Source organism: Lissotriton helveticus, chromosome 4_1, assembly GCF_964261635.1.
Source record: "Lissotriton helveticus chromosome 4_1, aLisHel1.1, whole genome shotgun sequence".
Lineage (NCBI taxonomy): Eukaryota > Metazoa > Chordata > Amphibia > Caudata > Salamandridae > Lissotriton > Lissotriton helveticus.
The window spans coordinates 414,811,199-414,823,737 of NC_136063.1; the positions used below are offsets into that span (position 1 = coordinate 414,811,199).

General features: G+C 43.6%; 1 protein-coding gene across 2 annotated transcripts in view; it reads left to right on the plus strand.

Annotated features, from left to right (window-relative positions):
• The window catches only part of RNF19A (ring finger protein 19A, RBR E3 ubiquitin protein ligase), a 342,060-nt gene that overhangs the window by 220,006 nt on the left and 109,515 nt on the right, over positions 1 to 12,539 (plus strand). For both annotated transcript variants that reach the window (XM_078686950.1, XM_078686951.1), the window contains exon 7: positions 2,221 to 2,335. In XM_078686950.1, the coding sequence (XP_078543076.1) occupies positions 2,221 to 2,335 (115 nt within the window). The remainder of the gene's footprint in view (positions 1 to 2,220; positions 2,336 to 12,539) is intronic.

Below are 12,539 nucleotides of genomic sequence, written 5' to 3' on the forward strand. Positions count from 1 at the left end.
TATTTTGTGTATTGCCCCTGAGGCCCTCGCAAAATCATTTGACCTCAAAACATTCACCATCAACCCATGTAGTTGTAGCTCAATGCTTAACCAATCACTTCGCGGACCCACTACTTCTACTCTTTCGCTCCTTTATTTGACTAAGAAAATTGTCAAATGACTCCAGTTAATCAATACCATGGTCATTCACTTAAGCATTTTACTTAGCCTCTAATGTGTAAGAAAGTTATTTTCGACATAGTATCTCTCTCCAGCTGCCCCTTTTCCACATGCGCTTAGAACAGTCTTCCCAAAAGAATTAACCCAACATGTTGTGGATAGTTATCGTATTCTATACAAATCTTAATTTACCTTTACTTTGTCATTTTTCTAATCCATCTTTCAATCCTGAATTAAATCAATATTAACTTGAGGAATCTTGTTTTCTTGCATAATAGCTAACTTTGCTCTCTGTGTACTGTTAGTACACGTCCGCAGAAATACTTATCCGGTCCTACTGCGAAACTGCATCTGTGATTCATTAATTGCTTTTATACCTACACATGTTTTCAGAGGGAACTATTGTCAGATTCCTCTTAAGTGATCTTTCTGCTAAGGCTCACATTTGTTCCCTTCATCAAATGCGTTGCTACTGGGCCTAGGCGCTGTTTAAAGCAGTTTGAAAATCTTGGCAGCCTACCTATGCCTTGGCAAATGCATACAACTGAAGATCCACAAGCCGTGTAGCATAGCAGATTAAGAGTTCAGCCTGCCTCTTTTGGCTTCAGTTTGCAGCGATTTTAGGGCCAAACTAGGCAATTCTAGCAGGAAAAAAGTCAGGGTAACGGAACTTCCATGTCTAGATAGGAGTGTCAGGAAGATTTAAGAGTTTAATTTGATGTACCTCAAGGCTTACAGGCAAGTGTGTATTCTTCTTATACTCGCATTGAACTCCTTAACGTCTTTCTATTTTCATCATCATCACTAAATATTCGCATACTTGTCAGAATCAGTCTGCCTCTGATGCTCAGGCAAAGTGAATACAAATTGGTTAGATACAATGATCAATTTTTCGATATGGGTTTGACACCTTAGCTTTCAAGGCAGATCTGTTTTCAGTATACGTACAGTGAGCTCTTGCTCCGCCCCTTTCATCCATGAACTGTTTTGTAACCAGTCTTTATCATAGTGTTGTGATTTTGTCAATCAAATCTTGGTACAGCCCACAGTAGTATTTAATTCTCAGCTGGTGGTATAGGTTGTCTGTGGGTATCCTTATTTCCGGATTACATTGAAATGCATGAGCTACTGTTTCATATCTCACGCTGCTTAAGCATGCACAAATGCACACATTTGCAGCCTGTGTTGCTTCAAGTGCATCAGACCCAGACCCGTTGGCATCACCTGTGCTTGTAATGTTGTGGTTCTAAGAAAGGGGCACCTTGTGTATTCTGGTAAAAGTTAAGTTGCAAGAGAATTTCATGTTTTACAATATGATGTCCCTGATCCTGCTTACAGTTTTCAGCCATTTTGTTAGTAAATCTGGAAATTTCCCCGCTGTTCACTCTTAAGAATTGGATTTAAAATCACAGGATGTGTAAAGGGTATTTTGGAAAGTGTGCTTCAGTGTTCAGAGACGTAGTCTCCCATGTGCAGGGTCGCTATAACTCATGCCTCAGTCATGTTTATGTGAGAGAGGTGGCTAGTGCAGGCCCTAGTGCAGGAGAGCGTCTCAGTAGCAATTCCTCTGTCTTGTTAGATACGAAAAGTCGAGCTCACCTACACATTATCATTTTTTATTAAAAAAAAGCCCTCAGAAAATCATACAATGTGCCTTGTCAGAAAAATATTTGCAAATGTTGTAGTTAGGCCCGACGGGGGAGCGAAAAGGGATATATAATGTGTACTTGAATGCTATTGTCCTGGGGAGTTTCCTACAACCATCTAATTCTATAATGTGGAGAACGAACATGTGTATGGGGTCTTTGAAACACCTCGGACTGTTGCATTACTATATCACCGTTATCTCTACTCTTTTACCACCACTGAGGAAAACTTAATAAAAAATGTTTTATTTTTTTATTTAGTGTTTACAGTTTACTTTTGAATTTGTATTAAATTACATATATTTTAACTACTCGGTTATAATTTTAATATACAAAGGGCATGATTGAATTTCACTTAAATACTGACATGTATATATTTCTTCTACTTTTTTTCCTAACATCTTCAACGTTTAAGATTCATAATCGATATGAAGGCAAAGACGTTTCAAAGCATAAGCGCAACTTGGCCATTGCAGGTGGTGTTACATTGTCTGTGATAGTGTCTCCAGTTGTTGCTGCTGTCACTGTAGGTAAGTAAAAAACAAAATAAAAAAGCCTTTATTATCCTGAATTAGCACCATGTTTTTTTCTCCAATGTACTGAATATATAGTACTAATGACAAACTTTCACGATAAATGAAGTGTTAATATTTGAAAATATTATGTTTACATTTGTGTGAAATATGTTGCATTTAAATGTTAATATTGCAGTTGGTTTGTTACCCTAGATTTTGAGTGTGAGGTGCTATACACAATCGCTGTTTCTTTCTTTAGACTCCATGTTACCCGTAAAACTTTGTGTGCTATTCTCTTTCATACTTAAATTCTACGTTTGTGAACTTTTTCCACTCCTATACTTGTGAAATAGAGAAGTCATCAGTGTGTCTGTATGCGACTTGACGTCATATGGGGTCAACCAATTAGTAAATGCTGAAGCATTAGACTTTACAAGAAAGAAAAAGGTTCCTTTTCACAGTAACCTTTCCATACAGGTTTAGTGTTTGATTTGCAGACTTTGGATACCTTGAAGAAGGAAGCAAACACAAGGAGATGATGGATGTAGCACTAAAACTTTTCAGACACTCACCCCCAGTCAGAGATCTGGGTTGAATCCATCATCGTTCCTTAGCTCATTTTGCCACCCCAGTTCATACCAAGCCATATGCAAATCAGTATTGGCCCTGTGCCTCCTGGGAACAGTCAAGACCAAACTGCCAAGCCAGGTCTTCCCTTGACTGTAAATAAGCATCCTGGGACCGGTTTCGGGGTAACCCCCCTCATCAGCCAGGCTAGCTTGAATCCAGTGGGAAAGTGAGCAAGTGACCCTTGTTTCCTGTCCAAGGAAGACCTGCCTAAACTATCCGTTTGAGACTCTGTGATCAGACCTGACTGTCACAGATTGTTAGCCTTCAGCACACATGCTTTAGGGCCTTAGTCCTTGACAATCCTTGAGTACTTTTGGTCATTTCTCAGAGAATGTTCCAATAGCAAAGGTATGGAGCATACACAATTCCAGTTCTCTAGAGCACCAAACATGCTTTTTGTGATCTGTACCTCTCTCCAGACAACAAGAAGACTTACCACAAAATGCCTCAACAAGTTGGAGAACCTAGACTTGTTTGGGGCTTTGAACCCCAAGGTGTGCCGCTAACAGCAAAAACCTTCAAGTTTAGTTCCTCTGACCGGGTTGCATTGGAATGTAGAGATTGGAGCAACGGCTGCATCAAAAGGCACCCATTGAAAGGTACTGAACTGCATCGTGCTTTGACACAACCTCGGCCGCAAGACTCTGAAAAGCTGCACTGAGAGCCACAATAGACATGCAAAGTTCCTCTGTCACCAACATCAAAGCCAATGCCAAAGGCCTCCTTGATGCCATGGTCAGATACCACTGAGGAGTCTACTCGCTCTTCGAGAAACTGTCTGAGATCCTCAATAAAAATCAGAAACTTGTTATACATCCGGACATTGGCAAGATTCTTGCCAAATATCCGCTTGCATGACTTATCAAGATTCTGAAGGAATACCAGCTGGTCTTTGTAGAGGTAACCTCCACCCATTGAGGCCATTCACCCCCTAAAAAGGTCAGGGACTTGGTCTCTAGCCCAACACTGTTCCCCTCCTTACTCACAACACCTCAACCTCACCACTGCTACTCTTCCTTCCCGCTCTCCTTACCCACAGGGCACTGACTCGGATCTTGGGAGCCCTTATTCCCCACAGAACCCCTGTGATGATCCCTTCAAACCTGAGGGGGGAGATGACCTGTGACAAGACTACATAATGTACCACCCCCTCAGAAGATCCCAGCCTCTGGCCCTACCATGCAAAATAATCCACTCTGCAACACTACTGCCTGCCATATGGTGCAGCAGGCTGCCCATCACCATTGGGTAAAGGTTACATAGTGCGAGATGAGGATGACATTTTGTTTAAGACCCTGTCCAACAGAGAACCTGCCACTGCTGAAGGTAATCATTGGATCAGCCACTGGCAACTTTACAGCTCCAATATAGACCACAGTGGTCATAAAAGGGTCTTAAGAATTATAAGCCGGTCTCACTGACCTGGTATATCCATGTGCAAGTCACCCCCAATTTCCTAGTTGTCCACGCTGCCCGCTAGAGGCCTTCTACATAAGCAGCATGGGATGCCCTGCCATCTGGTACAGAGCCCATGTGCATTGATCCAGCTGAAAAATGTGCAGCGCTTAGAATAGCCACCCATTGGTGCATTACTAATTCTGTGGGTCATCTCTCTTGGTATAACATTTATCATTAAGAGGAAATGGATTAGCTGTGGATAAAACACCTCCCGGAGGCCCACCAAAAACAAGGACTGGATCTTGTTGCTGAGGGTAAAACCTAAAAGCTAATATCACATGCACCCTCAACGAGGCAGATGCTGTTGCTAGAGGGATTAATGCCAGAATCCTTCTCTGCAGGCATTCCTGGCTCAAGGTATTGGGATTTAGGCTTGTTACAACAGCACGTCTTGAATGTCCCATTTGACAGTGAGCATCTTTTTGGTTTCAGGTGGCACATACATTGCAAAATCCCTGGGTGCCCTGTAGGCTCCCACTCCCGGATCCTCCTTTCATAGGCAGCAAACAAGAGGTGGTACTAAACCAGTAAGCTCACACCAGAGGCCCCTGTGCCAACAGTACTAACGACACATTCACAACCCACACCAAACCAAGACCTTCCAACAGGGGGCCAACATGGAAAATTACTACGAAAGCGGCAGCGGTACTGCCGCTAGGGGCACCTCCGCTGGCAAATTGATGCACTATCTGTTCCTTCTATGACATCACACCTGTCTGGGCAAGACTGAGGGACTTCTTTGCTCCATTGAAGAACGTCACCTCAGATCAGTGGGTCCTCTCCATTGTGCAAGATGGTTACTGTCTCGAATTCCACACCATCCACACCATCCCCAACATCCCACCCCGACGTCCTAAGCTGAGACCGCCTCCACCTTCTAGAGAAAAAGGTCAAATGCTCCTCATAAAGGGCACCATTGAACCAGTGCCTGCATATAAATGTGGAATAAGGGTGTACTCCCTCTATCTCCTCATCCCCAAAAAGAGCTGCTTCCGCCAGCCAATCCTAGGCCACCCGCCACTGAAGAGTTTCATTCTCTCTAAACATTTTCACATTATCACTTTGTAGGATGTCATCCTACGATTCCGACTGCATGTCAGTGTTGAATCTGCAACATGCACACTTTCAGAACCCGATCCACCCAGCGTTTACCAGTTTCTTCAATTCGTGGTAAGTAGAGAATACTGCTAGTTTAAGGTATTACCCTTCAGAGTCACTATAGATCCAAGGGTGTTTACAAAGTCCCTAATAGTTCTTACCAGGTTGAGAGAGGAATACACCAGGGTTGTCCTCTATTGCCTTTACTATTTGCTTTGGCCATGGAGCCGCTGGTGGCAAGAGCAAGTTTAAGGCGCTACTACCAGGGATTAGAGATCCAGGAGTATACGCATCATATTGCATTATATGCTGATGATTTGCTGCTCTTCCTGGGTAATGTGAGAGGAACTTCAGGGAGCTAGGGACCTACTGGCAGCGTTGGAGAGAGTAGCAGGCCTTAAACTGAGCTAAGCGAAATCATGCCTCTTCCCTACCAAGAAAAGTAGAGAGGGACCACGGGGACATGTAGGGAGGGCAGTGGGAGAACCAATGTGTTCGAGGCATGTGGGCTGCTGAATTCATATCTTGTGCATAGATCGCCGTCTAGTGTTGGGTCCGGATGATTGCACTTTGTTGTCCTGGAAGAGTCTTCGAAGTATCACAAGATAGGTGACTCCTCCCCTGGACTACAGTGCGCATGGGCATCTTCTCCATCCTCAGATTGTTTTTTTCCGCCATTGGGTTTGGATGTTATTCCTTTACTCCAACTTCAGAAACCGAAACTAACTACTTTAAAGGCCAAAAGGCCTTCGACTTCGACGGTATTGTTCTCGTTCGGTACTTCTTGACTCGACCAACCTCTCCATCTTGATCCGGTTGTTGACGCGGGCCGTTGGGCCTTTCCAACGCCACGTGGATCTGCTGTCGATGGAAAGGAGCCCGTTCAAAAGGTGCCCACAATGCCACTCCAAATTCCCGCATACTGACAAGCACACAGTATGCAACAAGTGCTTATCACCGGAGCACAACGAACAAAACTGCCCAGCGTGTGCCCAATTCCGTTCGAAGAAGACCATCCGGATTCGATGGGCCGCTAGGCAAGAGATGCAGCGGTCGGCACCGGAACCGGAGAACATCTTCGATGATGAATGCGACCTCCCAGAAGCGGCGGACTCGGACCTAGAGATCGTTGCCGTCGAGGACCAGTCGGCCTCAGACGACGAGATCCCACCGGGGCAAATAGTGAGTACACAGCCCCCAACACCGCTTATCCCGAAACCGAAGGCCCCGGTCGAAGCACGCCTAAGGGCCTTAGCCGAGATCGAAAAACACCTTCAGAAGCCCCGCCCTCCGGCTCGGCTCAGAAGTCCAAATCGAAGCCTTCTGAAAGCCCAGGATCAAGTAAACTTTCCCCCAACAGGTCGTCGAACCCAAAAGGGTTGTCGAACGGAAGGGCGCCGACCCAAAAAATGCCGTTGAGCCGAAAGTCGTCAAGCCAAAGGTCATCGAACAAAAGGTCGATCAGAGTTTTCACCAAGTGTGTGGCAGTAGTCGCAGCTCATCTAAGACAGCACATTCTTGTCCTCCCTTACCTAGACGAATGGCTGATAAAAGCCAGATCACAACAAAGCTACCTACATAACACTCAAAGGACAGTCCAATTGCTTCACAGCTTGGGGTTCACTGTAAACCTCACCAAGTCTCACTTCCAACCATCCAACACACAAGTGTATCTAGGAGCGACAATAGACACTTGCAAAGCTCTAGCGTAACCCAACCCAGTCAGGATTCGCAACATGCAAGCTCTAATATCACAGTTTCAGCCTCAATATTCATTACCAGCCCGAGTGTTCATGCAATTGATCGGAATGATGGCTAGTTGCATTTTAATCATTCCATATGCAAGACTTAAAATGCGTCCCCTACCGGACCGTTTAGCAAGTCAGTGGAACCAGGCTCAAGGTCTGTTATCGGATCTGGTGTTGATAGATGGCCGTACTCCTCGCTCTCTGCAGTGGTTGAACATACAAACTTTTCCAAGGGGCGGCCATTTCTCGATCCAGTTCCACAGATAGTTCTAACAGCAGACGCACCCCTCACTGGTTGGGGACCGCATCTGGGAAAACATACCATTCAGGGCATGTGGACTCTGCAACAAAAACAACGCCACATAAACCATCTCGAACTGCTAGCAATTTTTATAGCATTGAAAGCTTTTCAACTTCATCTAGTATGCAAAGCTGTCCTGGTTCGCACAGACATGACAGCGATGTACTACATACAAAAGCAAGGGGGGATGCACTCTCTCCAGCTCTCAAAGCTAGCACAGTCAATCTGGAGACGGGCTATACCTCAAAAAATATATCTCCTTGCAGAATATCTTCCAGGAGTAGACAACCAAGTTGCAGATCTGCTCAGTCGTCGGCGACAGCAGATACACAAATGGGAACTTCACCCTCAAGTTCTCCTCCCATTCTTCCAAATGTGGTGCTTCCCATAGATGGAATCTGTTCACCACCCACCTAAACGCAAAATGCCCAAACTTCGCGTCCAGGCATCTACACTCATTGTCCAGAGGCAATGCACTATGGATGAATTGGTCAGGGATATTTGCTTACACTTTTCCACCTCTCCCACTCATTCCATTAGTGGTTCGGAAACTCAAACAGCACTCCCTGAAGCTTATCCTAGTTGCTCCCACTTGGGCCCGACACCCCTGGTTCACAATTCTGTTGGAGCCATCAGTGGTTCCCCACCAAAAACTACACCTCTCCCCCAAGTTTCTTAGAACCATGGAGAGATAAGACATCCAGATCCCAATCAGCTCAACCTTGCGATTTGGCACCTGAAATCCTAGAGTTTGGCAACCTTAATCTTCCGCCAGACTGTATGAATGTGATCAAAGAGGCTAGATGCCCTACCACGAAAGCATGCTACGCAGCAAAGTGGAAGAGTTTGTTGTTTATTGTAACATTAATCAGATCGATCCACGTGATGCTTCAATACAAGACATCATTTGTTTTATATTACAGCTACAACGTTCTAATTTACCTTAAACATCCATACGCTTAAATCTCGCTGCAGTAGCTGCATATCTGCAAAATAGACAGCACTGGTCTCATTTTAGAGTGCCCGCTAATGAAGCTTTTATGGAAGGACTTAAAAGACTCATTCCTCCCAGACTTCCACCTTCTCCAGTGTAGAATCTCAACATAGTCCTTACGAGACTCATGGGTCCACTCTTTGAGCCATTGCGCAAATGTGAAATACAATTTCTAACGTGGAAGGTAGCCTTCTTTATAGCCATCACCTCTCTAAGAAGAGACGGTGAGCTTCAGGCACTAACCATAGAGGAACCATTTTTTCAAATACATCAAAGCAAAGTGGTTCTTAGGACTAACCCCAAATTCTTACCTAAAGTCATCTCTGTCTTTCATATCCACCAATCTGTTGGGTTGCCTGTGTTCTTCCTTCAATCAGATTCAGTGGCAGAAAGTGCCCTTCGCACATTAGATGTTAAGAGAGCATTATTATACTACATAGAAGGAACAAAACCTTTTAGGAAAACCAAACAACTCTTTATTGCTTTTGCTCCACCACATAAAGGCAATCCCATATTAAAATCAGGCATTGCAAGGTGGATAGTTCAGTGCATTCAAATATGCTACATCAAAGCTAAACGCACATTAACAATTCCCCTTAGAGTGCACTCTACATGCAAACTAGGGGCTTCTATGGCATTCTTAGGAAACATACACATAGATGACATCTGCAAAGCTGCAACATGGTCTACCACACACATTCACAAAACATTATTGTGTGGATGTGTTAGCAAAACAACAAGCTAGTGTGGGCCAGGCAGTTTTACGAACACTATTTCAAACCACTGCAACAGCTACAGGTTAGCCACCACTTCAGATACAACTGCTTTATAGTCTTTGCTAAAGCATATGATATACAGCTCATATGCCTCGAACGGAAAATGCTACTTACCCAGTATGCATCTGTTCTTGGCATATAGAACTGTAGAGGAACTGGAGTCATATGCACCCACTCTGGTACCTTTACCTGTTGCAGTGATATCTTAATTTACATGGACATCCACCTTTATTACTTTACTAACTCCATCGTCACCCTTTATGGTAAAGCAACCTAAGGATAGAGTCGAGACCCATGCGCACTATCACCGAAAGGAGTCACCACCTACCTTGTGACTACAAGACTTCTAACAAAAAAACAAAGTGCAAACATCCAGACCCAACACCAGATGGCGATCTATGCTAAATCATATGACTCTACAGCTCTATATGCCAAGAACAGATGCATACTGGGTAAGTAGCATTTTCCATTTGATAACCAACATATTACCATGTTAAAATTAAAGAGTTGTTAAGCGACTGAGAAGATCGGTAGGCTAAGTAAATAGACGTGGAAAGGGGATGCTGTTCATATTCAGACTGCTCTCTCTCAAGTTACATTTAGTCCTTTAAAAATACACAAAAAACCCACACCTCCCCTCATATTTTTAACCCACTTGTTCATACCCACATTAACATCTCAGTGCTCATGTACTTCAGCCTGCTCTTCAGAAAAGGATTTAACTTTCAACAGCTCCTATTCCAACAAAATGCCATTCAGAAGTGCTTTACTTTGTCTTGAATATAGATAGTGCTCTACTTGTTCATTAGAAATCTTTAGTGACTCTGCAGTTAATTATTAAGGAGTTAGACTTTTGCGGGTGTTGTCAGCATATTTTACTGAAATGGTTGAAGAAAATATTTGAGAACTCGTAGAGAATGTTACCTCATTTTAGCTTTCCAGAAACTATTTATAATTTCTGTTACAAAAGAATCCCTAATTTATTCATTTACTGCAGTATCCTCTGTAGTAATTGCTTTCAGTTTTTCAGCTTTGGCTCCATCATGATGGTGTTCGGGTGTGCCCACACTTTTGTCAGAAAATGATTCCCAGGCTGGGGTGAGAAGACAGGTGAAAGAGGTAGACTCGGGTTGATAGCCCACTAGCTATGTCCCCAGATGAAGACATTTCTCAAAATTACTATCCCAGCCTTGGAAGAATTTAGACTTTAAGATGTTGTACCTTCATTCATTTGGCAATGGCACACTAACTGTTTCTATACTGCGTGCAAAAGCAGATTGTCACCGTCTTAAGCAGAAAAAGAATTGCACGTTATCAGCATAGAAAAGAAGGACAGAACAGTGTATCAGAGAAGTCAAAGGGGCAACATAAAGAATAAAAAGGTAGAATTGAAATCACAAGGTACCGCGCAAGTGATGGATTTAAAGTCAACCGTTAGGGGGCGAAGCTTGAGATGTCTTAAAAATTGTTGTCAGACCAGAGCACTGCCCCAACCTCAGCCTCCCTAAGTCTGACAAGGAGAATGGGGAGGAGACAGTGTTGAATGGCTCAAATAGCAGTACGTGGTACAACTTAATGCAAAGTTTGTGGGCCACTTTGATTAAGAAGTTTTTAATCCTATGCTGGGGGTGAAAACTTGAATAGCAGTATGTGGTACAACTTAATGCAAAGTTTGTGGGTCACTTAGATTAAGCAGTTTTAATCTCATACTGGACATGAAAACGTGATGGATGTGGTTCAAAATAGTTATCCTAAAAGAAATTGGAGGGATGAGTGCTGAAAATGCTCTACTGATTTTTAGAGGGAAATAGAAGTAGAAAGATCAGCCTATGGTTGGTAAGTTCTACAGGGTCGGCTGAAAGTTTTTGTGAATGTGGGAAAAACTAGGCCTTTTCCTAGCCATCAATGACCACACTATGGTGGAGTGGAAGGTTCCAAAGACTGGGTAATACTCTGGCAACGGAAAGGGCAAGGCAAATCTAGAGGAGCAAGCCTCAAATTATTGCAAAAGTGGGGGTGAGGCTAGACCCTCAATTCAAAGATAACTCTCCTAAAATCAGCATGATAGTGAAGTTGAATCAGCATATGGAAAACGGGTACATAACGTTTGTTGAATTGACAGGAAGACTATGGATAAGAAGGAAGAATTTCAATTGTGTGATTGGTTGAGATGGTAAACTTGCACGGTGAATTCAATTCCTGGGTGAGCCATTGGTCTTATGAAAAGGTTATCACTGTAGTAAGGTGATACTATAGCCATGTTTAGCAGGAGTATTTTAAAACCTTTATGGATGGAAAGATTAAGGTCAGGACCTGAGTTGCCCTTTAGGCGACTTGCCTTGTGTACGTCTTTGACACTTCTGTGCGTGCCGCAGTGTTATAAAGGCTTCTGGAATAAACCGAGCTGGTGGGTGTGGTCCTCAGTTGCTAAGCAACCCCACAGCAGGGTGTCTGTGACGAAACGGAAGGCAAATTGGCAAACAGAAAAAGCTGCACGAGAATGGGCATTGTCGATCAGGCTCTTGGCTAGATCTGTCTGGCATGTAGTCTTTGCCAGAAATACATTTTGCAAAGGAAAGAAGAGTTCTTGAATGATTTTGGTGGGAACACTTTTTCCAGCAATGCCAGGACAGTGTAGCCACAGTAGTTGAACTACTTCACATATTGTGGTTTACAGCCTATGCACAGTCATCTTCTGTTCCATCACAGAATAAGACACGAGCAGAAATCAATAAAGTGCTGAATTTACCACTGCTACGGAGGCACTTCAATGATCTTTTACCCAGGTTCTGTGAATGTCAGAGGGTAGGAGGTAGAAATTGCTCCTCATCGCCCACACAGCAGCAGTGCTCGCATTCATTTACCACTCAAGCCTATACCAGGCATGTACTACAACGTTTTGACCTTTACGCACTGGAAAGACTGCATCCCTCATCCCCCACTTATTAACAATACAGGAGGGAACATTTGACACTCAGGCCCATATAGGTTGGTCATCTTAATTTACCTGCAAAAAGCATAGCGATATTAAGATGTGAACCAACCTCCAACAGACTTGTTATGCAGCAAAATGGAAACGTTGTGTCCCTGGTGCATCACACTAACCACAATCAAAACAGGAAATAATTGTGGTACAGTACCTTATGCACTATTAGAAAACAAGCTCATTTATATATCAGTGTGGTTTCATTTGGCATCCATTCAAGTATTCAAA